The 26,837-nt window shown below is 43.7% G+C and overlaps 1 protein-coding gene across 10 annotated transcripts in view; it reads right to left on the bottom strand.

Annotated features, from left to right (window-relative positions):
- The window catches only part of PRPF40B (pre-mRNA processing factor 40 homolog B), a 303,400-nt gene that overhangs the window by 202,039 nt on the left and 74,524 nt on the right, over positions 1–26,837 (bottom strand). For 9 of the 10 annotated variants that reach the window (XR_004538654.1, XM_033935778.1, XM_033935781.1 and 6 more), the window contains 5 exons: positions 21,856–22,050; positions 21,141–21,270; positions 12,693–12,757; positions 11,893–12,057; positions 10,737–10,845 (listed from right to left, as the gene is read on the bottom strand). Coding sequence is in view for 9 of the 10 variants with exons in the window: in XM_033935778.1 (XP_033791669.1) it covers positions 10,737–10,845; positions 11,893–12,057; positions 12,693–12,757; positions 21,141–21,270; positions 21,856–22,050 (664 nt within the window). In the remaining variant the exon portion in view is untranslated. The remainder of the gene's footprint in view (positions 1–10,736; positions 10,846–11,892; positions 12,058–12,692; positions 12,758–21,140; positions 21,271–21,855; positions 22,051–26,837) is intronic. The other variant, XM_033935779.1, reaches the window with a different exon arrangement.

Genomic DNA, 26,837 nt, shown 5'->3' on the forward strand with positions numbered 1-26,837 from the left:
GGAGAAGAAATCTGCCTCACAGATTTGCTGGATGAACCTGGTCTTTGGACTGCTAGTCAGACTGAGTCTCAAATCCCAGAAAAAGGGAGGGGGGACACACCATGCTGACAGCCCACTATTAATTCTGGCCAAGCCGAGAAGGTGCCAAACAGCCTGTGCTCAAGCTCCTGAATAAATCAGAGATGTAAGCAACTATACAGGGGATGGTCCCTGAGCTTCAAAAATACAACGTCAGGCTACCTGGCTAGGTATCCCTGAGGGCTGATCCTGCTAGCAGCAGACTTCAGCAGTGCAAGTCTGCATCTTCTCCCAGGCAGAGGTCCCTACAAGTGGGAACCTCTGGGCATCGTCTCCAATCGAACACTTAAAAAAATACCTGAAAATAAAAAAACCGCAGAGCAGAGCAGAAACTCTTCTAAGCAACTTGCTTGCAGAACACAAACTGAGAGGGCAAAAGCACCTTCCTAGGAAGGAGGTGGAGTTGAAAAAATGATTGACAGTTTTCTGCAAGCAATTTGCAGGTTCTGATGCAAAATCCTATGGTTCAGTGCTGAAGTTATAAGATGGTACAACAGTTCTTTACTCCTCCTGTCAGCTTGGGTTCAGGACTACTGTAAATTACAGCTCCAGCTTTTGAAGGCCACAAATGAATGTATCTTCAAGGTAACAATATGCAAATTAACTCAGTTCCTAGAACAAGTGTGTGCCTAAACTTCACTGGCACTTTCTTTCTGAATGTACCTAAACCTCAAGAATTGGAATGGACAGAGCCTGCCTACAGTACAGACTGATGCTCTTCAAAGCTCATTCTCAGTATTTAGGGAGCAATTTTTTATTTTTTATTTTATTTTTTTTATTTATTAGTCATTTTTCATGAACATATCAAGTATACACTTGTACAGAAAGGCAGAGTTAATTAAAGAAAATAAAGTTTCTCAATTAACATTAACCACAATCAAGACAAAATAGTCTTAAACTCCACCTCAAGTCCTCAATCATAGATCCAAGAAGTAAAGCAGCGAGTCTACTAAAATAAAACATAGAAATATAAAGAAAGGAAAACAGGGATACAATCAACTGAAGGAAGTGACCAAATTAAACATTGAGCACTCGTGTTGTTATCCCAGCTTTCAGGTGTGCAGCTAACAAAAAGGATGTCAGTTGTATAGGGTCAAAAAGAACATATTTTTGCTTTTGATGCAATATCACACATTTACATGGGTGTCGTAAAAAGGAGGAAGCTCCAAGGGCAATAACTCCCGGCTTCAAAATCAAAAATTCACGTCGACGTTTCTGGGTATCTTGTGCCAGATCTGGGAACATTTGTGTTCTAAATCCCAAGAATTCTTTTAACTTATTTTTGAAGTAAAGTCTCAGCAACCAGTTTTTATCTGGTGCCAAGGAAACAATAAGAAGTAAAGTTGCAGGTGTCGCTGTTTCCTTATCCGACTGTTCCAACATCAACGAAACATTTAAGTTCTGTTGAACCTCTTGTGGTGTCTGTGGTTTTTTAATGTTGTCCTTTGACCCTTCGTATGGGCAAATAATAGACCTGAGTAAATGATGGGAGCAAATCTTCTGATATACCCAGTATTTCAATCATATACCTTTTTATCATGTCTCTCGGAGGTATTGTTGCCACTCTAGGAAAATTGATTAATCTAAGATTGTTATTACGAGAGAGATTATCCAAAACTTTCAATTTTCTTCTCATATTTATATTATCTCTCATTAATGTTTCAGTAAGTTGTTTAGTGGCTTCATTTGAATCTTTGAGGTTCTGCATATCAGTTTGTAAACTTTTAATATATGTTTCATGGGTATTTGTTCAACTTGGCAAATTTGAGGTTTAATAGATTTTGCCAGGTCCGCCACTAGATCCCATATCGCCTGAAGAGTTATTTCTCGGGGTTTCTCTATTGTGATGGATTTTTCAAGCAAGGTTGGAGGATTTAATACAACTGACCTGTCCTCCTGGAAGCTGTTCCCCTGGAAGCTGTGCTCCCTCCTGCTGTTTACGCCCTTAGCCAACACAAGACTCTCCAAACAGGAGTCCAAATCCAGTCTCCCCTGTCTGTTGTCCAGAGCCTCACGGGACAGGAGCTCACCGCCCTCCGATGACTCCTCCACTTGAAGGGAGCTGGCGGTCTGAGGAAGAGGGGGAGGTGCTCTGGCGTCGGGGCTCAACGAGATCTCCAGTCCCGGGGAGACCGCCTCCTGCTCACCAACGAGAGCCTCCAACGGGGACGCCGCCGCTGCCTCCGACACTTCCTGCATCCGCCTCCGACACTTCCTGCATCCGGCGGATTAACTCCTCAATGTTGCTGATTCTGGCAGGGACGGGGCACCGCGAGGCTACAGAAGCACTTTGGCCCCTTCTTTTCGGCATTTTTTTTTGTAAGAACGCGTCTCAAGAAGGAAAAAAACCCAAGAGTTTCAGTCGGGAGTCTAGCCAGGACGCTCAGCTAGCTGCCCCATCGGCCATCTTGGATCCAATACCACCGGGAGCAATTTAAAGAAGAGCTGCATAATTTTAAGTATCAGCAACATATGTAAAGGTGTGCTTGGATAGCTGTCTGACGATGGGAAAGCAAATTTTGAAAACAATCAGGGTAGGTTATATGTAAATGCAACTACTTTATAGACTGAAACCATTATTACCAGCATCTGATTTTCGTAGTGTGGTCCAAGCTTTAACACTGAGTAGAGTAGATTATTGTAACTCACTGTATCTAGGAGTTGCTAAAGGAAAATTGAAGGCACTGCAGATGCTGATCAATTCGGCTGCTAGATTGATTACAGGGGCTCCTAGGAGCTCACATATATCTCCTATACTGAAACAGTTACACTGGCTGTCTATTCAGCAAAGAGTACATTTTAAGATCATTGCAATCATCCATCAAATACCGTACTATATTGCTCCAAGGATACTACAAGAATTGTTTGAAATTTACCAATCTAGAGGAAATCTAAGGTCTGGAAACACTATGAAATTGAGTTTAGAAGGGAGGATGCCTATTATTCATGTTAGAATTGGAGCATCAATGATGTCAGTGGTGGGTGTCAAAGTTTTAAATGCTCTGCCAGGCATATTGCGATTTTGTGTTGGAAAGATCAGTTTTAAGAAAATGTTGAAAATACAGCTCTTTGTTAATGCTTCCTATGTAAGATACAGTGCCAATGAATATCTGGGTTTTAACTTTTTACAGTTATTGTTGAATGTTTAATTGATGTCTGTCCATTGTCTGTGCATATCCATGCAACTAAAAGGCGATTAGTATATTATGTGTGTAATTAATATGTTAACCGCAAAGTGTTTTTTTAAAATTTATTTTATTTGTAAATTTTCAAATTATTTAACAAGCATTTCATCTTGTACAGAAAGTGAAATTAAGAAAACATAATATTAATTACTTTCAATCCTGAAAATAAAAGGAAAATATTTCTCAACTTAATCACACACTAGTCCTCAAAATTAGGATCCAAGATTTAAGAATTAGGAGTGAATAAAATACAATTTAACAATCAAACCAAATCACATTATCTGTTGCTGAAAGAGAACTTAAATTATTACTTGGACACAGATATTTCTCCTTTTTCAAGGCGCTTCATAGAAAGGAAAGCCATCAAGTGAGCCGGGTCAAAAAAGATATATTTTAAGGTACCATATCTGATTGCATATTTACAAGAGTATCTAAGGAAAAAGAAACCCCCTATCTGAGTTACACCTGGTTTCAATATTAAAAATTTCCTTCTTCTCTTTTGAGTCTCTCTCGAGACATCTGGAAAAATTTGAATATGAAACCCAAGAAAGTCTCTAGATCTATTTTTAAAGAAAAGTTTAAGGATTCAATCTTTGTCTAGAGCCAAAACTACAGTCAATAAGAGAGTGGCTGAAATAGCCACTTCTCTATCTGATTGTTCCAATAAAGCTGTAACATCCAGAGAACTTTCCTGTGGTTTTCCATCATCATCTTTCTTTTGAGAATCCTGATTCTTTATGAGTAGATAATACACTCTTGACAATGGTGGTAAAGAATTCTCAGGAATTTTAAGAATTTCCAGAAAGTAACGCTTTATCATATCTCTTGGAGAAATTAGTGAAACCTTTGGAAAGTTAATTAAGCACAAATTGTTAATCCGACTATTGTTCTCGAGTGTTTCCAATTTTCTCCTCATAATTAGGTTATCTTTTATAAGTAAATCTTGACTGCTTTTAATCATTTTTAAGTCCTTCTTTTCTTCCTGAGTTTCAGTCTTCAATAATATAATATCTTGTTTCAAAGTACTTATTTCTTCTTTCTGGTTTTTTAATTCCTTATCTAAGTTCTTTATTGGGGATTGAGGGAATTTCCCAAAGTAGAAACTAGATCCCAAAGCGAATCTAGAGTGACTTCTGGGGGTTTTACTAGAGCAAAGGAAATTATTGGTGCAATACAAGATTGCTCAATTGACCGGTTTACCTCCCCAGTGCCTTGTCCCTCCTTGGCTGAAGTTGTCCCAGTCGCTGGTTCTTCCAAAAGGAAAAACTCCTTTTGAGTTGTTCCCTGTAGCAAGCCCTCCGAAACGCTGGCCTCTTGAGAGGAGAACGCTGCCTCGTCAGACATACTTTCCTCTCGTGGTAAGCTGGCTCCCAGCGGCAGCGGCTGAAGGGGAGGCGTCCTGACGTCAGGGCTCAGTGTGACATCTAGCCCAGGGGTATCTGCCAAAGCACTCCTCTCTGCCGATGCTCCCAACGGGTGATTCCCCGAACAAGCCTGTTCGCTTTGAAGGCGCCTGAAGATGTCTTCAACTGTAAGAACTGTAGGTCCCGAGTGCTGGGAGGCACCACCAACGCTCTTGCCTCTTCTTTTCGGCATTCTTCGATATAGTAGGAAAGACACTCTCAGACGTCCTGTCAGCATTCAGATAGCGGCAGCCATCTTGGATCCTCATTAACCGCAAAGTTTTATACGATATATAAATTTTTAAATAAATAAATGCTTCCTATGAAAATGTTGCTACTTCTGTTCTTCCTGTAAGATTACAGTGCCAACAAATATTTGGGTTTTAACTTTTTACAGTTATTGCTAAATGTTTAATTGATAAGATGTCTGTCCATTGTCTGTTCATATCCATTCGACTAAAGGGCGATTAGTATATTATGTGTGTAATCAATATGTTAAAATCTAAATAAGTTGGAGAAAAAATCTATAAACTTAATTCACAATTTAAACAATATAACTAATAAAGTGAATTTGAATAATAAACAATATTTATAAATCATTAAAAAATAATTTTAAGAGTGCTCAGTGTGATATCTTATTCAAAACTACAACTACAACACATTCATTATTATTCTTTGTTTTATTTTTAGTCTTTTCCTCCTGATGACGCTATTCACAGCGAAACACGATCGGTGTTGAGGAAATGTTGGACACTTTGCTTTAGCTTTTAGACTAAGATGTTTTAGCTACACGTTGATTTTCATTTTGGGTTTTGTGGTTGTTGTGGAGACTCACTTTATTCAACATTATTTCTTAACCAGCTATAACAACATGGAGTAACAACTTGGAATAATTTTTTGCACCAAATTAGTAATCACCAGCGATCAGCCTTTAAAGACAACTTTTTTGAGCAAACTCATTTATGAGTGGTGAACTTTATAATATCTTTCAACCAAAGTGACATCTTGTGAATTCAGCTAAGTATTCATTTATATACATCTTTTATTTTAGGTTTGCTTGAACAATTTATATCCTACAAGATGTTTAGGGCTGGTAGGGAGGTGAGTGCAATGATGTAAAGATTATATATCTTCATTCTTATAATCTGCTGGTTTTGAATAAGATATCACACTGAGCACTCTTAAAATTATTTTTTAATGATTTATAAATATTGTTTATTATTCAAATTCACTTTATTAGTTATATTGTTTAAATTGTGAATTAAGTTTATAGATTTTTTCTCCAACTTATTTAGATTTTGATCTTCAATTTAATTAAGGAGAATAATGGCCTCCATTGGATGGGATACAAAGTCAGGATTATCTAATGAGAGAATCACCCAATTAATGAGTGGCACACGTCTCTTAATAGGAGCACATGAAACCAATACAGATGATTGGACTAATATAGTTAAATTACATAGAACATTAATTAGAGAACAAATGCATTCAGCAACATTATTAGAATATTGTCATACTCAAAGAATCCCAAGGGGACTGAGATTATATAAGGAACCTAGGTTCCTTAATAATCCACAATATGTGGAAAAATGGAACGCTTTACTGACCCAATGTGGTTTAGATCTAATGTTACTAACAATTGACAATCTTGATACCATCATTAAAGATTTAGAATTGGAATTACTTGAAAAATTGGAAAACATCAAAAAAGTGGAAAATTCAGAAGATTTTGAAACTCATTATCAGGAACACTTTAAAGCTATGGAATTATATCAAACTGATATCCGTAAACAAAAAATAGCTAAGTTTAAAAGGGACGAATTGGATTACACTAAAGGTTATATATATCCATGGATGGACAAAAATAGAAAATCAAGACGTAATCGCCCCAATAGGAAACACATTACTTTTATCAACTCTTCTAGTGAATCATCTAATGATGGAATGAAATCAATTGGTTCAAAACCAGATTCGACACCACTCATTCCTGATTCTTTTTTACGTTTAACAACTTCAACAGAAAAACAAACAGATCCGGGTATTCAGAACAAACTCAAACCACGCAAATTGAACAAGAATCGGTAACATTGGTATTCAATATTTCATCAAGAATGTTAACTCCTTCAGAAATATCATTGTTACAATTGGGTTTATCTTTTGTTCCATTTTCTTATTATGATTCATATGACACTCAAGCCTGGTTACACAAATTCTTTAGATCATTGAAATTAAAATTATTTTTTGGCCAGACTAATACGCAATCTCAAGAAGAACCTTCCTTTACTGACTCACATCATGTTCCTTCAACATGGGTTCCACCGGGTCCCGTAGACAATATGATTGGTGCTTTTGAAAGATTGGTATTAAGGGATATGGCAACAATGGAGACAATTTATCACAAACAATATCATAATTTGACACGAGCACAAAGAACAGCTTTAAATACTTTGATGCATGATAGTTCTATAAAAATTTTACGTGCTGATAAAGGGGGAGGAGTTGTAGTTATGGATACGGAAGCATATCATACAGAGGCTAGACGTCAACTTTCTGATTCTACAGTCTATCAACGGGTGGAGAATGATTTGACCAAAGATCTTCAACGGGTCATATATACCTCTCTTTGTCAAGCTAACACTGATGGCATTATATCATCTAAAGAATTTAAATATCTATACTGCAAAAATCCTTCAGTTCCGATGATCAGGTTTCTCCCGAAAATACATAAATCATATAATAATCCACCAGGGAGACCTATAGTATCTTGTTGTGGATCCTTATTAGAACCTTTATCTCAATATATCGATTTTTATTTACAGCCATTTATGTTGTCTATTCGCTCTTACATTAGAGACTCTATGGATTTATTAGTACAAATCCAGGATTTGGATTTTTCTTCTATCAATACAGAGGATCTCATATTGGTTACATTGGACATAACCTCTTTATACACTAGTATACCCCAACAAGCTGCTTTACAAATTATTGAAAATTATTTGTCACAATCATCACAAGTAGGCAATAAACTTAATCTCTTAATGTTCATGGCTCGATTAGTGATAAACAACAATTATTTTGTATATGAGAATCAATACTTTATACAACGAAAAGGTGTTGCCATGGGAGCAACAGTAGCTCCAGCCGTGGCATGTTTATTTATGGCCCAATTTGAAGACAAATACATATATAATTCAGTATTCTTTTCTAAGATTTTATTTTGGAAGAGATTTATTGATGATATTATCTTTATATGGAAAGGCACTGCGGAGGAAGTTGATTTATTTGTGAACCAGCTTAATGAATGTGACTTTAACATCAAGTTCACTGCTAACATGGATAAGTCTAAAATAAATTTTTTGGATATTCAAATATCTCTCATAACTGGTCATTTCCATTCAACTATTTACAGAAAAAACACTGATAGAAATTCTATTCTTCATTATAGAAGTTTTCATTCAAAAAAACTTAAAAATAGTATACCAAATAGTCAATTTCTTAGATTGAAACGTTTATGTTTCTCACCCATTGAATACCATCATCAAGCAAGAGCAATGAGTCAACGTTTTCGTGATAGGGGCTACCCTGAACAATGTATCAAAGTTGCTCACAAGAGGGCTAAGAATGCTAATCGGGATTGGCTTTTGTTACCTAGTAACAAGTCTGATCAAATTAATTCAAGAATGACTTGTGTATTGCCATTCTCTAGTAAAATCTCTTATGTACAAAAAATTATACATAAACATTGGAACATACTTAGTTTTCACCCAGTATTTTCAGAGATGCCGATGTTTGCATATAAGAGAAGCAAGAATCTAGGTGAATTTTTTAATATTAATCCTTCACATCAAGAGCTTATTGGACCAACGGGACATACAAGTTGTGGCAGTTGCAAATATTGCAACCATTCTCTGATAACCAATCAAATCAAGATACCTAACACTAATAAATTCTATTATTTGCGGGGTCATTCGGACTGTAATACCTCCCAGGTAATATATGGGATTTTTTGTCCATGCAATAAAGTTTACATAGGTCAAACTAAAAGACCCATTAAATTAAGAATAGCGGAACATCTGAGTAGTATTAGGACTAACAAACTAGAAGCTCCCTTAACAGAACATTGGTTTTCTGCTGGCCATTCTTTAAATGATCTTAAATTTAGTGTAATCAGGCAATTCAAATTTGACAGGCAGGGTGATATCTCTCACATTCTCTTGTACCATGAACAACGGCTAATTTACACCTGGAACACAGTGACTCCAAATGGTCTCAATAGAGAAATAGAATGGACCATTAGGTAAAAATTAGTCATTAGGTCTCAACAAATTATATTATTAGTACGTTGCATATCATGTGACCCTTTGACGACTTTTTTATGATGCTACGTTCGAACGTCACACGTTGATTCGGTTCATTTGATGAATCATCCCAGAGGGCGTGTTCTCTCTTTTGGGAGACTCGAAGGTAATTCATTACTAGTTTTTTAAAGTTTATTTTCAAAATATATTTTTGATATTTGACAACTACAACACATTCATTATTATTCTTTGTTTTATTTTTAGTCTTTTCCTCCTGATGACGATATTCACAGCGAAACACGATCGGTGTTGAGGAAATGAGGAAATGTTGGACACTTTGCTTTAGCTTTTAGACTAAGATGTTTTAGCTACACGTTGATTTTCATTTTGGGTTTTGTGGTTGTTGTGGAGACTCACTTTATTCAACATTATTTCTTAACCAGCTATAACAACATGGAGTAACAACTTGGAATAATTTTTTGCACCAAATTAGTAATCACCAGCGATCAGCCTTTAAAGACAACTTTTTTGAGCAAACTCATTTATGAGTGGTGAACTTTATAATATCTTTCAACCAAAGTGACATCTTGTGAATTCAGCTAAGTATTCATTTATATACATCTTTTATTTTAGGTTTGCTTGAACAATTTATATCCTACAAGATGTTTAGGGCTGGTAGGGAGGTGAGTGCAATGATGTAAAGATTATATATCTTCATTCTTATAATCTGCTGGTTTTGAATAAGATATCACACTGAGCACTCTTAAAATTATTTTTTAATGATTTATAAATATTGTTTCTTATTCAAATTCACTTTATTAGTTATATTAATCAATATGTTAACCACATAATTTTATATGGTATATACATTTTTAAATAAATAACTGCTGATATTTTAGGCATTTATGAACTTTAAGCAGTCTTCTATAAAATACCAACTAGCATGAAATTATGCCTTTAGGTGCTTAGGTTCCATTACAGAATAGGCTCCTGCCCTTGTAGAACCTAAATGAAAATGCCCAGTTATACAACTGGCCCCCTAGTGTCACAAGGACTTTACAATAAAGGGTGATAGTGCAACCTAGTGCTCAAAGCAGTGTTGCAGCACATTATCTATCCTATCACTGCCTCTGAACAGTGATTGATTTTTGTCTATGTACTGTACTTCATTTTACATTTTTAATTTTATTATTCTTTGTGCAAACGACTACTGTATTGCTTAGTAAAAAGAATTTCTTTACTTTCTAAGCAAAAGTGAAATATCTTAAGATATTTTCAGATCTGATCAGGTGTACCATAGAAAAATTACTACTGCCTGATGCCCAGGACCAGATCAGCACTCAAATTGTATTCTCTACATCTCACAGAAACAAGAGACACCAACAGGTGTTCCTAATTCTACAAATGCTCCCTTCTGACTTGTCTCTCCTTTCTAGCTAGCTACAGTGTGAGCACCAAAATCTGAAAATTAATGAGCAGCTTACAGTCAAGAGAGGCCTGCTTTGTGCAGCATAAACATTGCATACAACTCCTCCCCCTCCTGAGCCTCTGGTGGGGCTCCTAGTGTTGCCCTAGATTTTCTTTTGGCTTTGAGTCTTCTGTATCCATACTGCCTGCTCCATGGAAGCAGGTTTTAACCATAATGTCTTTTTGCTTATGTGGGTTACATCCTGGGTTTGAAAAGGTGAGAAACACTCATATAGAGTAGGGCCTTCCTTTTGCTCCAATAACTCAGGAACTGCTCTCAGCACTACAGGCACACATCTCCTTACCTTCTCCTTCTTTGCCAAGAAGAAGAGAACATCATCATAAATCTCCTTTCGGTCACGCTCTGGAACAACAGACCAAACTTCAACTTCTCCAAACATCTGCTCAGCTTTTCTATGCAGGAAAATAGTATAGTTAAAAATAAGACCCTGTACACCTGTTCTAGCTCCCCATCTCTGTGAGTGTCCTCAGAAGGGACAGCAAAGACAGAAACAACATAAAACAGCTAATTAAGATGCAGCATTATATACTCAGATCACTAATGACTACCAGTGTTGCATAGCATACAGACCAGATACTGTATATACAACATGACTTGGAGTCAAAACTAGTAATAAAATCAGGTTGCTGGAAACAGAGAAGCTGTTTATCCATGGCATATCCTGTGGCATGTGTCACAGGGCCTTAAAGGCTAGGAAAAAGATGCCATGGCCTGTTAATGTGGCTAAAAAAAGCAAACATGATGCTAGGAAATATTAAAAAAGGGATGGTTAACAAGAATAAGAATTTTATAATGCCCCTGTATCGCTCCATGGTATGACCTCACTTGGAGTACTGCGTTCAATTCTGGTCTCCTTATCTCAAAGAAAGATACAGCGGCACTAGAAAAGGTTCAAGAGTGACCAAGATGATAAAGGGGATGGAACTCCTCTCGTATAAGGAAAGACTAAAAAGGTTAGGGCTCTTCAGCTTGGAAAAGAGACGGCTGAAGGGAGATATAATTGAAGTCTACAAAATCCTGAGTGGAGTAGAACGGGTACAAGTCAATCGATTTTTCACTCTGTCAAAAATTACAAAGACTAGGGGGACACTCTATGAAGTTAAAGGGAAATACTTTAAAAAACAATAGGAGGAAATACTTTTTCATTCAGAGACTAGTTAAGCACTGGAACCCATTGACAGAGGTTGTGGTAAGAGCGGATAGCGTAGCTAGTTTTAAGAAAGATTTGGACAATTTCCCGGAGGAAAAGTTCAGTCTGTTATTGAGAAAGACCTGGGGGAAGCCACTGCTTGCCCTGGATCAGTAGCATGGAATGTTGCTACTACTTGGGTTTTGGCCAGGTACTAGTGACCTGGATTCGCCACCGTGAGAATGGGCTACTGTGCTTGATGGACCATTGGTCCGACCCACTAAGGCTATTCTTATGTGTGACTGTGTACCTGTAGCGAGTAGTGGATGTCATCTTCTCATGCTGTTCAAGGTAACGCTGAAGTTTTTCTTTAGCCTCCTTGGCTTTTAGTCGGGTTTCCTCTTTCTCTTCTTTTTCTCTCTGTGTCTTGTATGCATTGAAGGCCTGTTTCTTCTCACTGAGTTTAGGAAGGGCACTAGGTGAGAAGGAAATAGGATTTTATGAGACCTGAGAGTTAAAGGATTTTTTTTCTGAGTAATCCCCTATCGTAGTACCTTAATTGCTATATCATGCTACAAGATTCATATTAGGAGTCACCCCCGAAAAAGGGAAACATCTGTTAAAGCACAGTGCTTGAGCTCATGTCTCTCAAGACATTTTTGTCTACCTCTATGCTCTCTGACTGTTAGGTGCTCACACTTGTGCAGTCCTAGCCTCTCACAGAAGGTGGCAATATATAGGACAGTGCAGGTTTTAGGGAATTCGCATATCTTACACTCCCAGTTTCTTACAGTAGGAAGCATTATATAAAATAACGTGCAGAGCACAATATAAGAAATATTCCCCCCCTGTCTTTGCAGAAGGCACTGCAGAGAAATGGTAGAGAGCACTGGCAGTAGGCGAATTCACAGCTCCTACATTCCCTGCATTCCCTATTAGGTGGCAATGCATAAAAGTGGGGAAGGAGTTCTTGCTCATTGAAGGGTACTGCACTGAGTTTGTTTGCTTTGACCATTCCAATCCAACATGGATATTTTATCCTCATACCACTAGCTGAGAAATGCATAAATGTTCAGATCTTCTGTTAAAAAGATCTCATTAGTTCCCCACCTGTATCGCAGATCATTAATAATCATCTTCATTGCCTGTTCCCAAGATATATTGGAAGGAACACCCTACAATAAAGTACTTTAATTTAGAGGTAATCATTTTAATTTATTTATTCTATTCACAACTTAATTACTATTTTAAACTCAAAAATCAGTTTTCTTGGCCCTTATTCTGTAGAAGGATGGTAGCTTCAGTCCAGTCATGCCCTTCATGACTCACTGTCAGATGCTACATCTCCATAAAATGGACTAAACACATGAATTCTGTGTTCCAAAGAAGTCAGAGGTAACATCTGGTGAGTGAGGAAGGAGAAATTAGGTTCTTACCTGCTAATTTTCTTTCTGTTAGCTTGTAGACTAGTATAGTCCTGATGAATGGGTTATATACCTCACTGCTACCAGCAGGTGGAGACTAAGAACAAACCTGTATATCAGGATAGCTTCCCCTCTTGCAATCCAGTCTGCCAAACAGCCAAGCAGAACCTAGGAAAGACTTCAACTGAAAACAGTGAAACACGCTCCGAACAGGAGTGTAAAAACAACAAACACTGGTAAACAATTGTTGGAACATGTGTAGAACTAAACCCTGGTATAGAAAATATCCCCACAGCTCACCAGCTAAGCCAGCTGAGCCATAGCCGCTGTTCTTAATTCTTCCCGGCCCTAGAAAAATTCTAGAACCCACAGAAAAAACAAAATCTGCACGCAAGCAAAACAAAAACCCACAATCACTGCACAAAGACAGACAGGGTGGGGGACTATATCAGTCTACAGAAAGAAAATTAACAGGTAAGAAACCTAATTTCTCCTTCTGTAGCCCCTGATAGACTGGTATAGTCCTTACAAATGGGACGTACCAAAGCAGTACCCATTAAGGGTGGGACGCTCACCAAATACCGTATCCCAACGCGCTTGAACATCCACATGGTAGTGTCTGACAAAGGAATGCAGAGAAGATCAAACTACAGCCTTGCAAATATCCACTGGAGGCACTAGAGAAGACTCAGCCCAAGAAGCTGCCTGACCCCGAGTGGAATGACTTTTTCTTCAGAAGATAAGCAGAAGCAATAGTCTCCTTAATCCAGCATGCAATAGTAGCTTTAGAAGCGCCATCCCACATACAAGGACCCGCTAGAAAGATAAATAGATGATCTGATTTTCTAATCTCCCGGGTCCTCTGCACATAAAAGTGAAGGACCTGACTGACATCCAACTTGCACAACTGTCTCTGCTCGGTAGAGCCTTCCTTGCTACCCAACACTTGGAGAACCACAGCCTGATTGACATGAAAAGGAGAAACTACCTTTGGCAGAAAAAAAGGAACAGGCCTCAAGACAACCCGCTCCCTAGAAAATTCCAAGAAGGGAGCCCTACAAGAGAAAACCTGCAGCTCAGAAACACATCTAGCAGAAATAATGGCCACCAAGAAGACCGCTTTAAGAGTAAGGTCCTTCAAAGAATAGTCGCCCAATGGTTCAAAAGGTGGGTGCACTAGAACAGACAGAACCAGATTCAGATCCCAAGATGGAACAGAGGGTCATACGAGAGGCTTGAGAAATTTGGCCACCTGCAAGAAGTGAATCATCAGGAATGGCAATCAAACGTTGACCTTTCAACAATCCACGAAAGGCTGAACCCGAAGAGAAGACCAAGCCATCCTGCAAGAACTCTAAGATGATAAGCAAGGAAGCGCAAAACGAGACCACTCCACGCGCAGCACACCACTCCTCAAATATATGACAAACCCTCACATAAGCCTGAGAGGTGGAAAGCCTCTGGGACCCCAAGAGAGTTGAGATCACTTTATCTGAATACCTCTTCTTACCTAGGCGATACCTTTCGAGCGAAGCCGTAAGACAGAAGGGACCCAGAGATCGAATACTGGAATGGTATCCTGAGTCAGAAGGTAGTCCAAGAGAGGAAGAGGCTCCACCACCAGATGCCTCACCAGATCCGCGTACCACGGATGCCTGGGCCAATCCAGAGCTACCAGAACCACAAGGCCCGGATGGCGAACTATGCGGAGAAAAACTCTGCCCACTAATGGCTACGGAGGGAACACATACAACAGCCCCTCCACTGGCCATGGCTGAGCCAGAGCATCTAGCCCTCGGCATGACTGTCTCTGAAATGACTGAAGAAGCGGGGTGTTTTGGCATTGACACTTGTGGCTATCAGGTCTATGAGGAGCTGACCCCAAGACTGCACTATCAACTGAAAGGCCACGGGGCTTAGACACCACTCTCCGGGATATAGCACGTGACGACTTAGGAAGTCCGCTTGAACATTCTCCACTCCGGCTATGTGGGAGGCTGATATTTCCTAAAGATGAGACTCCGCCCAGACCATGAGCAGAGCCGCCTCCTGTGCCACCAAAGTGCTCCTGGTGCCCCCCTGATTGACATAGGCCACTGCCGTGGCATTGTCTAAAAGAACTCTGACTGACTTGCCCATCAGAAAGGACTGGGAGGCTAATAGCACCAGACGCATGGCTCTGGTCTCCAACACAATGATCGACCAAGAAGCCTCCTTGGTGGACACAGATGCGCTGAGCTGAGCGACCTAGACACTGAGCTCCCCAACCAAGAAGACTGGCATCCGTGAGCTGCACCGTCCACTGCGGCTGGTCCAGGCTTGCCCCTTGTACAAGATGGGAGGTCTAGAGCCACCAACGAAGATTGCACCGAGCCAAGTCCGGAAGCAGAACAGGATGATCCAAACTGTGCCTCTGAGGCAACCACCTCCAAAGAAGAGCATACTGAAGAAGACGCATACGGACCCGCAACCACTATATCGAGGGAAGCCGCCATCGACCCCAAGACTTCGAGGAAATCCTGTGCCCGAGGACACTGGGATGCCATAAGCAGGCGAATCTGAGATTACAATTTGCTTACCCAGGCCTCTGGAAGGAAGACCTTCCCCAAGGAGGTGTTGAACAGCACCCCTAGATACTCCAGGCACTGAAATGGAGACAACCGGATTTTGGAAAGGTTGACTACCCATCCCAGCAACTGCAGAAACTTCACCATCTGAGCCGTGACCCAGGTGCTCTCCCAGAATGACTTTGCTCGAATCAACCAGACGCTGCCACAACAACCACCATCACCTTGAACGTCCGCAGAGCCATGGTCAGACCAAAGGGAAGTGCACAGAACTGATAGTGTTGCCCCAAGATCACAAAGTGCAGGAAGCGATGATGGGAGGCCCGAATAGGAATGTGCAAGTAGGCCTCCGTCAGATCTAGTGGTCAGAAACTCCCCCGGCTGAATCGCCAGAATCACAGACCGCAGTTTCCATGCAGAAGGAAGGCACGTGAAGAGCCCTGTTGACCCCCTTCAAATCTAGGATGGGCCGAAAGGTCCCTTCTTTCTTTGGTACCACAAAGTAAATCACATATCAACCCATGCCCCACTCCTGCGGGGGAACTGGAACCACTGCATGGAGATCCAACAATCTTTGAAGGATCTGGCGAAAGGCCTGCTGCTTCAACACCACCTGCATGGGAGAAGTGAGAAAATGATCTGGCAAGGAACGGTCAAACTCCAGAGCATAGCCATCCCGAATCACCTCCAGAACCCACTGATCGGATGTGATGTCTGCCCATTTTGGATAAATATCCCGCAGCCGGGCGCCCACCGGAACAAAAACAGGCGCCGGCAAGGAGTCATTGAGCAGGACAGGGGGCAGGGGACCCGGTGAAGGTGCTACCCGCATCCCGGCGGGCCTCACAAAAGGACTGCATGCGCCGGAAGAACCTGCCTCTAGAGAGCCCAGGAGACTGAAAAGAAGCAGCCCCTCGACCAGGGCGGAAGTGGCGAAAATCACGCCCACACCCACGAGCAGCACCACCTTGCGCCAGCGGTCTAGGCCTATCCTCAGGCAAATAAGGCACTTTAGAATCAGTGAAAGTCTGAACCAACTTGTCCAGGTCCTCACCAAACAAGAAATATCTTTTAAAGGGAAACTTTGTCAACTTAGCTGTGGATGCCGAATCTGCCGACCAAGTGCGAAGCCACAAGGTACGGTGAGCTGCCACTGCAAAAGCCAACGACTTGGCAGAAGCGCACAAGAGGTCATATATGGCATCTGAAAGATAAGAAGCACCAAATGCAATCTTTGCCACCTTGCGCTTTAGCAATTCACATTCCTCAGATTTACTGTCAAGCATATGCTCGGACCAGCGAAAACACGCCCGAGCCACCAGCCCACCACATATCGCTGCCTGGACTGCCAGAGCTGTCACATCAAAACTCTGTTTAAGGGGGGACTCCAAATTACGCTCCTCAGGGTCCTTCAAGACTGCACCGCCCTCAACCGGCACGGTATGCCGCTTAGAGATGGCTGAGACCACCAAGTCCACCACAGGCAACTTCAGAGTGTCCCTATCCCCTTCAGGAATGGGATGCAGGTGGGCCATGGAGTGCGCAAAACGAAAGGGGGCTTCTGGCACCTACTACTGTGCGAGCATAATGTCCCAAATATCCTGATGCATAGGAAAAGAGCGGGAAGCAAAGCGGCTCCCTTTAAGCAAGGGGTCCACCGTACGCGGGGGCTCCGACATGGTGTCCTCAAAGTGCAAAACCGAGGAGACCTGAAGAATTAACTCATGAAACTCGTCCCGATGAAAAATGCACACCACAGATGCATCTTTGCTAGTAGGGAGGTGCTCGAAACCCTCGCTAGCAGAATCTGGTTCCCCAAGAGGATCCTGGAAATCTCCCCAAGGGTCCAGGGGCTCATCAATAACATCTTGCTCCTCTGGGCAAAAATACTTATCCCAAGACACCCTCGGGCGCTTGGATGAGAGAGGAGTAGAGGGGGGCAAAACCGCCGCTGTATGGGTCCGTGTCAGGGATGACGTCGAGGGTAGAGGTCTGCACGGAAACGGGGATCGCGGTAATCCCTCGGGGGTCCCGCAGGAATCCCCCCTTAACCCACGGGACTCCCACGGGGACCCCCCCTCTAGCCAATGGGACTCCCACGGAGATGGAAGGCTTTGGAAGCAGGGTTAGTAAAAGAGGTAATTACCTGAACAGAAAACAAAAAAAGGGTTCCACCAAAAAGATTCCACAAGGAAAACAGCAGCGCAAACACAAAAGAAACTGGAACTGATGATCCTGTCAGAAGTAATTGCTGCTTTTTATGGGTACGGGCGGGGATAAAGGTAATTCCTTGCGGGGACGGGTGGGGACAGAGAGGATCCTGACGGGGACGGGTGGGGACAGAGAGGATCCTGGCGGGGATGGGTGGGATTTCTGTCCCCGTGCAACTCTCTAGTCGAGGGCAACCCCCCCCCCCCCCAAGACCATCGGAGTAGACACGGAACCTCCAGCCACCAGCACATAAGCTTTACATAGTTCCAGCATAAATTCAGTGGGGAAAAAGCCCCAGCGGCCCCAAGGGACTCCCTGCCCCAGCAGGGGACCCTGCCATACCTTGCCTCTGTATAGCCAGAACAGGGGAAGGTTACCTGACGTAACAGAAATGAAAGAGGATGTTCCCGCCGAAATTGGACCTGAAACTGCTAAAATTTGAGCTCCTGCAGCCTGTCGTGTCTGAAAAGCCTGGGACTTTCCTGATGCTGAGGCCGAGGAACTGACCGAAGCGAAAAGGGAATCCCCAGCTGCTCTGTCAGTAAGGGAATCCTTCATGAGGTACATACGGCAGGGTGTCTTGGCCACCGGCAACTGCTGACAATGAGACTCCCCCACCGCTCCGGCCTGCACAACACTTGCACAGGCCGGCCGTGAGTACCTTGCGTCTGGAGCACAATGAGCATGTTTTTCCCCCCTTAAAAGTGCTCATTGTGCTGAAAAACGCCCTAGCTGTAATAAAAGTGCCGGTTAATTGAGAAAAAACAATACAAATGGCAGTTTTAAAGGGGATTGAGCTCTTTAGACCAGCACACCTCAGGATTTTTCTTTTTTTCCCCACTTAGTCAGAACTAGAGAATGACACGGTGACGGTTTACCCGCGGCCACCGCATTTAAGCCGCGGGTCACCGCCGAAAACGGGGAAGAAAACTAGCAGTCGCTGCGGTGACGGGGACAAGGCCATTCACCGACCGCGGAAAAGGTGAACAGGTTTGTCCCCGCGGGCCAATGTACCCCCTTCTAGGAACCGCTATTTACCGCCCGACGCCCGATTCACCCCCCCAGCAGGACCGCTCGCACCCCCACCCAGAACGACCGCTCGCACGCGCTCCCACCCGCACCCGCGATCGGAGCTAGAGGGAGCCCAAGCCCTCTTGCCCGGCCGACTCCCCGACGTCCGATACATCCCCCCCCCGGCAGGACCACTCGCACCCCCACCCCGAAGGACCGCCGACTTCCCGACAATATCGGGCCAGAAGGGAGCCCAAACCCTCCTGGCCACGGCGACCCCCTAACCCCACCCCGCACTACATTACGGGCAGGAGGGATCCCAGGCCCTCCTGCCCTCGACGCAAACCCCCCTCCCCCCCAACGACCGCCCCCCCCCAAGAACCTCCGACCGCCCCCCCAGTCGACCCGCGACCCCCCTGGCGACCCCCATGACCCCCCCCACCCCCCTTCCCCGTACCTTTGGTAGTTGGCCGGACAGACGGGAGCCAAACCCGCCTGTCCGGCAGGCAGCCAACGAAGGAATGAGGCCGGATTGGCCCATCCATCCTAAAGCTCCGCCTACTGGTGGGGCCTAAGGCGCGTGGGCCAATCAGAATAGGCCCTGGAGCCTTAGGTCCCACCTGGGGGCGCGGCCTGAGGCACATGGGCCCAACCCGACCATGTGCCTTAGGCCGCGCCCCCAGGTGGGACCTAAGGCTCCAGGGCCTATTCTGATTGGCCCACGCGCCTTAGGCCCCACCAGTAGGCGGAGCTTTAGGATGGATGGGCCAATCCGGCCTCATTCCTTCGTTGGCTGCCTGCCGGACAGGCGGTTTTGGCTCCCGTCTGTCCGGCCAACTACCAAAGGTACGGGGAAGGGGGGTCGTGGGGGTCGCCAGGGGGGTCGCGGGTCGGCTGGGGGGGGCGGTCGTTGGGGGGAGGGGGGTTTGCGTCGAGGGCAGGAGGGCTGCAGTGCAGAACATAAGCCTTTCATTAAGACAATCCTGGTTCGCTTTTCCAAGTTAAAACAATTAGAAAAATATTTCTGGAGTGCTGTAATAAATTAAAATTAATAGTGCTCAGAACCCCCAAGGTAACTTCAGGCATCATTTTGAAGCTGGGGGGGGCGGTCGTTGGGGGGAGGGGGGTTTGCGTCGAGGGCAGGAGGGCCTGGGATCCCTCCTGCCCGTAATGTAGTGCGGGGTGGGGTTAGGGGGTCGCCGTGGCCAGGAGGATTTGGGCTCCCTCCTGGCCCGATATTGTTGGGGAGTCGGCGGTCCTTCGGGGGGAGGGATGTATCGGACGTCGGGGGGGGGGCATCAGGCTTTCAGGATGGGGACAGACCTTCAAGGGGGGACAGTGCAGGGAAGTCAGGGAATTTATATTAATTAATTTTTTCTCTGCGTGTTTTGTTTTTGTATAGTTATTAACTAATATTTAACTAAGTTTTAAAGTTTTAAAGAATGTTTCCTTTATACGTAAATAAAGAAAAGTGAATGGGATTGCAGTGGCGGTGACGGGGCGGTGAATGGGGTGGCAGTGGCGGTGACGGGGCGGTGAAGAGGATGGTGAGACGGGGACGGGGCGGTGACGGGGATGGTGAGACGGGGACGGGGCGGTGACGGGGATGGTGAGACGGGGACGGGGCGGTGACGGGGACCAATTTTTTCACCGTGTCATTCTCTAGTCAGAACAGACTCCACGGCTCTCAAAGCTGGAGGGCTGACCAACTAGGGGGCCAGACTGCTGGCTGAGGCACCTCTACAAAAATGTGGGGAGGTGGAGGAAGGTGGGGGGAGGGACCCAGCATGAGACCCGCCGAGTTTAATACCTCCGAGGTCAGATGGATCCCTAAACAAGACCTGTCTAAACTCTTTCCGGCATAAAAGGGGAACCCAGGAGTCCAAAACAAAATTCCAACAGTACTAAGAGGGGAGCCGAATTAGTCTTACCACCTGCTTTAATGGAGACTGAGGAAGACTGGATTGCAAGAGGGGAAGCTATCCTGATATACAAGTTTGTTCTCAGTCTCTCTACACTTGCTGGTAGCAGTGAGGTAAATAACCCATTCGTAAGGACTGTACCAGTCTACCAGGCACTACAGAACTATATGATACCAAAGGTATCATATAGTAGATACTTCCCTGTATTTATAAAAAATTCTGTCTTTAAGATCTTTCATCCTGTTGCAGATTAATATCCTAGATTCAGGCCACCCACTTCAGCTGAAAAAAAAATCCTCTCTTATCTTCTTGAATGGTTGCACTCCTATTCTTAGCTAAAGGCTTTTCTGTCCCTTGAAAGATTCCTTGTTACCAGTAACCTGTCTCCTAGATTGGCTCCTTTCTCTTGTTCCCTGCAAATACCTTGTCTTTCAGCAGCTGCTTAAAGGCCTGCTTTGCCTCCTCTTTTGTGCTCCAATTGTATGATTTCTTTATAGGTTCCATTTTCTCCTCCTCTTCTTCTTCTTCCTCCTCCTTCTTCCCTGCATCACTACTGAACAATAAAAGAAAAAATATCACATTGCAGCATGTAACTATCAACACTCAGCAAGAATGAGAACAAAGTCATGGATATAATAGAAAGTATAACAGTAAGAAGTAATCGGAACCTTGTGTCAAAGTATTTAGTTTGAGAATTCTTCACCCTCATTCTATACACTCCTGAAAGCAAATGATGTACAAAACTGTGACAGAATGATCTCAGATGAAATAGGATTTCATTAGCTTATGCAGTTATGTGTTGTCATTTGTGACACAATAACTAATGTAGGCAAAATGAGAGTCCAACTCAAATGGGGGTTCCCTAGAAAACAAGTACTGAAGGGGAACTGCTTTTTCAAAACCAATGAAAATGATTGATATCTTCTGCAAACAAACTCGTGGTTTGAGGGCGACTACCCATCCATTCAGAACCTTTGCGCCTGTTGCACTAGAACAGCAGTTAATAAATGCTAACAAATAAATAAATATTACCCAACACTGACTAAACACCATTGGTTCTGCTACACAGTAATTATCTGGTGATTCCAGCACGCAAGCCTTTATTGCAGATTTATGGCCTGGTTGACCATCGTCTTACCTGCTGGTTATTTCCTCCTGCTGCACCACCACATCCTCCTGAGGAACTGCAGTATCTACTATGTCTGTGGGTGTTACCATCGTGGGCTGCGAGGACACCAGCTCTCCCTCCTCATTAAGGGTTATATCAGGGTCTGCTGTGATTGCAGGGGAAAGAATGGGGCTGGAGGCTACCAATGGTGTGTCATGTTGCTTTCTAAAAAGGCAGAAAAAAAAGATAAAAACTGGAATAAATTCATTGTCAGTAACTACTGAGATTATCAATCAATCATCCCCTTAAAGAAGAGAAGTGGTTGTGTTGTCAGGGCACTGAGGTATGAATCATAAGTCTGAGAGTAGAAAATGAAATCCTACTGTGTTATGATTCTTTGGGAGTCATAAGAACCTAGCTTTAGATGGTAAGAATGTGCATAAATAGCACACCTGTAGCAGGTGTTCTCCGAGGACAACAGATAGATATTCTCACATATGGGGCGACATAGTCCAAAGAGCCTGGCACGGATATGTACCAAAATGTACTGTCACTTTAAAAACATCCTCTCAGTCTTTAATCCTAAGTCAAAAAAACCCTGTATCGTACATTACGTTCATCTAATCAAAACCTGCTATCCATTCCCTTTTTAAGACACATTAACACTATGCGCACTAATATCTTCTCTGTTACGGTCCCTACCATCTGGAACTCAACACCAAATTATGTAAGAGAAATTTCATCACTTGATACATTTAAAAGTAACTTGAAGGCCTTTCTTTTTAAAGACACATTTGGAGTATAACAGTCCTTTTAAGGACAGCAATGGAAACTTGTTCCTTGCCATTTTTTAATCATTTTAACCTATTTTACAAAGTACCAGACTATTTATTTTTTTGTTCCCATCCCTTTTGTTTTGATCCTTCTCCCTCTCTTTCTTATTATACAAATGTATTTCTACTCTTCTCCATTTTGTATCGGTATGTTAATGTTTGTCTGTGTGTTTGATTGTTTGTAATATTAATTGTATTTTGTTTTTAACTCATGCCCTTTTCATTTTTTGTTTTTATATTATGTAAAACCGCTTTGAATTTTGATAAGGCGGTATATCAAATTTTTAAATAAACCTGAAACCTTCATCCAAGATCTCAGTGTCACCACTTAAGGCTCAAAAGCCTGAAGCTTTGTATTAGAGAATGACACGGGGAAAAAAATCTGTCCTCGTCACTGCACCATCCCCGGCCCACCATCCTCTGCACCGCCCCGTCACCGCCGTTCCCTTCACCGCCATCCCTTTCACCGCACCGTCACCGCCACTGCCATCCCATTTACCGCCCTGTCACCGTCCCCGTCTAGCACCCATCTTCTTCCCTCCGCTCCCCCATAGTTTGGCATCTGTCTTCTTCTCTTCCAGCGTCTTCTCCCCACTCTGCCTTCCACATTTCCTTTCAGGGTCTGTTCCTCTCTACCCTCTTTCAATGTCTGTTCTATTCCTTTCCACCACCACCCTTCCCTCCCTCCTTTACCATCTGTTCCTTTCTACCACCCTTCTTTCATATCTTCTATCAGTCCCCCCACCATCACTAGCAGTCTCTCTTCTCCCTTACCATGAGCAAATAGAACTTCTGAAAATTGTATTGCTGAGGCATTATTTCTAGTACGCCTTTTTTTCCAGATGGATAATGACATCAATTTTATAATTCTTACTGTCTGCTCTGATTTCATTCACAATTTGGTTTGTGTTTTGTACCTGAGAATTCCATGAGGCATTTAACCTTTTCCTGTCTCTTCTGTGATTTCAAGTTGATTCCTTCAATAATGGAGTCTCAAGGCAGTAGCAGTTTTCTATTTTGGGCTCTTTTGACATTGTTTAAGGGATTTCTTGTACATTTGGTGCTGGTCTTCTTTGATGAGGTCACTTCAGAATCTATTTCCAAGGAAGAGAAACTTTTTCCCTTTCACCCCCTCCTTCCTTGTGTGAGCCGGAACATGCGGTCCCCGCAAGCAAGTAATTTTATATCATTTTCATTCTATTCATTCATAGAAATTAAAGTCTAGATAATGCCAGTCACATAACAAAACATGATTTTACAAAAATAATTCCCTGCACAGTCAAGCCTGCAAGGATTACTAGATGTCTTTCAGCAGCTCCCCTCCCTCCCTCCCCCTTACCTTTGTGGCCAAGTCAAAATGATCTACCAACAGTAAAATTTTAAAAACACAAAGCACGCTGTACGCAGAGAAAATGTTAATTATCATTTATATTCCGCGGGTTTTCAAAGAGGTCAAGGCAGATGACTTTATGCAATGTCACCTCAGTAACAACTATACAAAAATAGACAAATATTCCCCCTCCCTTTTTACTAAACTGCGATAGTGGTTTTTAGCGCAGGGAGCTGCACTGAATGCCCCATGCGGCTCTCGACGCTCATAGGCTCCCTGCGCTAAAAACCGCTATTGCGTTTTAGTAAAAGGGGGCCATAGTGCAAAATATAGACAGCAGATATAAATTCTCAAAACGGACACATTTTGATCACTAAGTTGAAAATAAAATCATTTTTCCTACCTTTTTGTCTGGTGATTTCATGAGTCTCTGGTCCTTCTTCTGATCCTTCTTATTTCTTCTCCTGCCCCCCCCCCTCTTTCTTTCTCTCTCCCCCTGGCTCCCCTCTTTATTTCTGCCTTTCTTTCTCTCTCCCCCTGGCCCCCCTCTTTATTTCTGCCTTTCTTTCTCTCTCCCCCTGGCCTCCCTCTTTATTTCTCTCTCCCCCTGGCCCTCCTCTTTCTTTCTCTCCCCCTTGACCCCCTCTTTATTTCTGCCTTTCTTTCTCTCTCCCTCTGGCCCCCCTCTTTATTTCTGCCTTTCTTTCTCTCTTCCCTTGGCCTCACTCTTTATTTCTCTCTCCCCCTGGCCATCCTCTTTCTTTCTGCCTTTCTTTCTCTTCCTCTTGACCCCCCTCTTTATTTCTGCCTTTCTTTCTCTCTCCCCTTGGTCCCCCTCTTTCTTTCTGCCTTTCTTTCTCTCTTCCCCTGACCCCTCTTTATTTCTGCCTTTCTTTCTCTCTCCCCCCTCTTTATTTTTTCCTTTCTTTCTCTCTCCCCCTAGCCCCCACAAAGCCATCGTGCCAATTTCTCCACTTCCACGATTCTTTCCCTACCCTCACCCCAAGCCAGCAGCCGATTTCTCCCTGCTCCTTCCCCGATGTCCTGAACTTCATCGGGCAGCAGCAGCATTCACAATTCACTGCTGTTGCCCGCTTCAGGCCTTCCTCTCTGTCGGGTCCTGTCTTCATGAAAACAGGAAGTAGGCAGGACCCGGCAGAGAACAAGGCCTGAAGCCGGCAACAGCAGCGAATTGTAAACGCTGCTGCTGCCCGAAGAAGGTAATGGAGCACCGAGGCAGACCGCTTCTCCCCCCTCCCAGCCGAACCCCCGCTGACCCTCCTATCTCCCCCCCCCGTGAACCTTTCCGACCCTTCCAGCGAGAGCAGCAAACCTCCTTCGCGGCTTTCTCCTCCCTCTGCTGCGTCACTGATGACGTCATCAGTGATGCGGCAGAGGGAGGAGAAAGCCGACGCTACTGGAGGGAGGTTTGCTGCTTTCGCTGGGAGGGTCGGAAAGGTTCACTTGGGGGGGGAGAGATAGGAGGGTCAGCGGGGGTTCGGCTGGGAGGGGGGAGAAGCGGTCTGCCTCGGTGCTCCAAGGCCTGGCGCCATTACCTTTTTCGCCCCTCCCGCCCCCCCCCTTGGTACGCTACTGCTCTCCAGCTCTCCTTAGTTTGCCGGTTTTCTTTTTCAGCGACCGGCACGCTTTCAAAGAGCCGCGCACGCGCGACTGCTCAAAGTTCAATCTTCTGCTCTGCTGCAACTTCCTGTTTCCGGTTGGGTTAGAGCAGAAGATTGAATACTGAGCAGCCGCGCGTGCACGGCTCTTTTGAAAGCGTTCCGGTCGTCGAAAAAGAAAGCCGGCAAACTAAGGTGAGGTGGAGAGAGGAAGCTGATTAAACGATCGAGCAGACGTGCGGGTGGGGGCTCCGGGGACCGCACGATCCTTTATGCCTCACTGCGGTGACAAGACCATTCACCGCTCCACAGGGCGGTGATGGTCCCCGTCCCCGCAGAGGCTGCTAATTTTCATTCCCCGTTTTTGGCGGGTTACCCGCAGCTAAACGCAGTAGCCGCGGGTAAACCGCCACCGTGCCATTCTCTACTTTGTATGTCATATTGCTATTGGTCTTTTTTTCCAATATAGAAATTCTATTAGTTTCAGAAAGTTTTTTACTTAAATTTTACTTAGCCTAATTTCACAAGGCTTTACTGGTCCATATTATCAGGGAAGCATTGTAAGCAACATGTTTCGCCTAAAGCTTTCTCAAGGATGCTTGCCACAAAACACCATCCAACTCAATAATTCACCCTCCCCTCCAGTCCTGGCTGATCGCCACCTGTTTCACCTTTCCTCTCTACTACTATGCTACACAAGTCCGTAAACAAGGCTGTCTCCTCCTATAACACCATTCTCTCCTCTGTTCTAAATACCCTCCCTCCCTCACACTCTATAAGGCACCCCAAACCTCAGCCCTTGAACTCTAAACTCTAAAATCCACTATTTACATTCCTGTGCCCGGTCTGCTGAATGGCTCTGGCTCAAATCCTGTACTGATGCTGACTTCATTCATATCAAATTCTTCCTGACCTCCTTCCAGTCCACTCTCTCATTTGCCAAACAAGATTACTACACCCACCTCTCTCGGTTCCAACCATCGCCACCTCTTTGCCACACTAAATTCCTTACTCAAGGTCACCCCACCTGCAACCCCTCCGTCACTCTCCCCCAGACCATGGCTGAGTACTTCTACGACAAGGTTCCCAAATTAACATTGAGTTCTCAACTGAGCCACCTCCCCCAGTCTGCTCTACCAACCCCCCTCAGCCCTTGCCACCTTATCTTCCTTTCCTGAAATTACTGAGGAGGAAACTGCACATTTTCTTTCCTCCTTCAAACTCACCACC

This window comes from Geotrypetes seraphini, chromosome 3 (genome assembly GCF_902459505.1).
Source record: "Geotrypetes seraphini chromosome 3, aGeoSer1.1, whole genome shotgun sequence".
Classification (NCBI taxonomy): domain Eukaryota; kingdom Metazoa; phylum Chordata; class Amphibia; order Gymnophiona; family Dermophiidae; genus Geotrypetes; species Geotrypetes seraphini.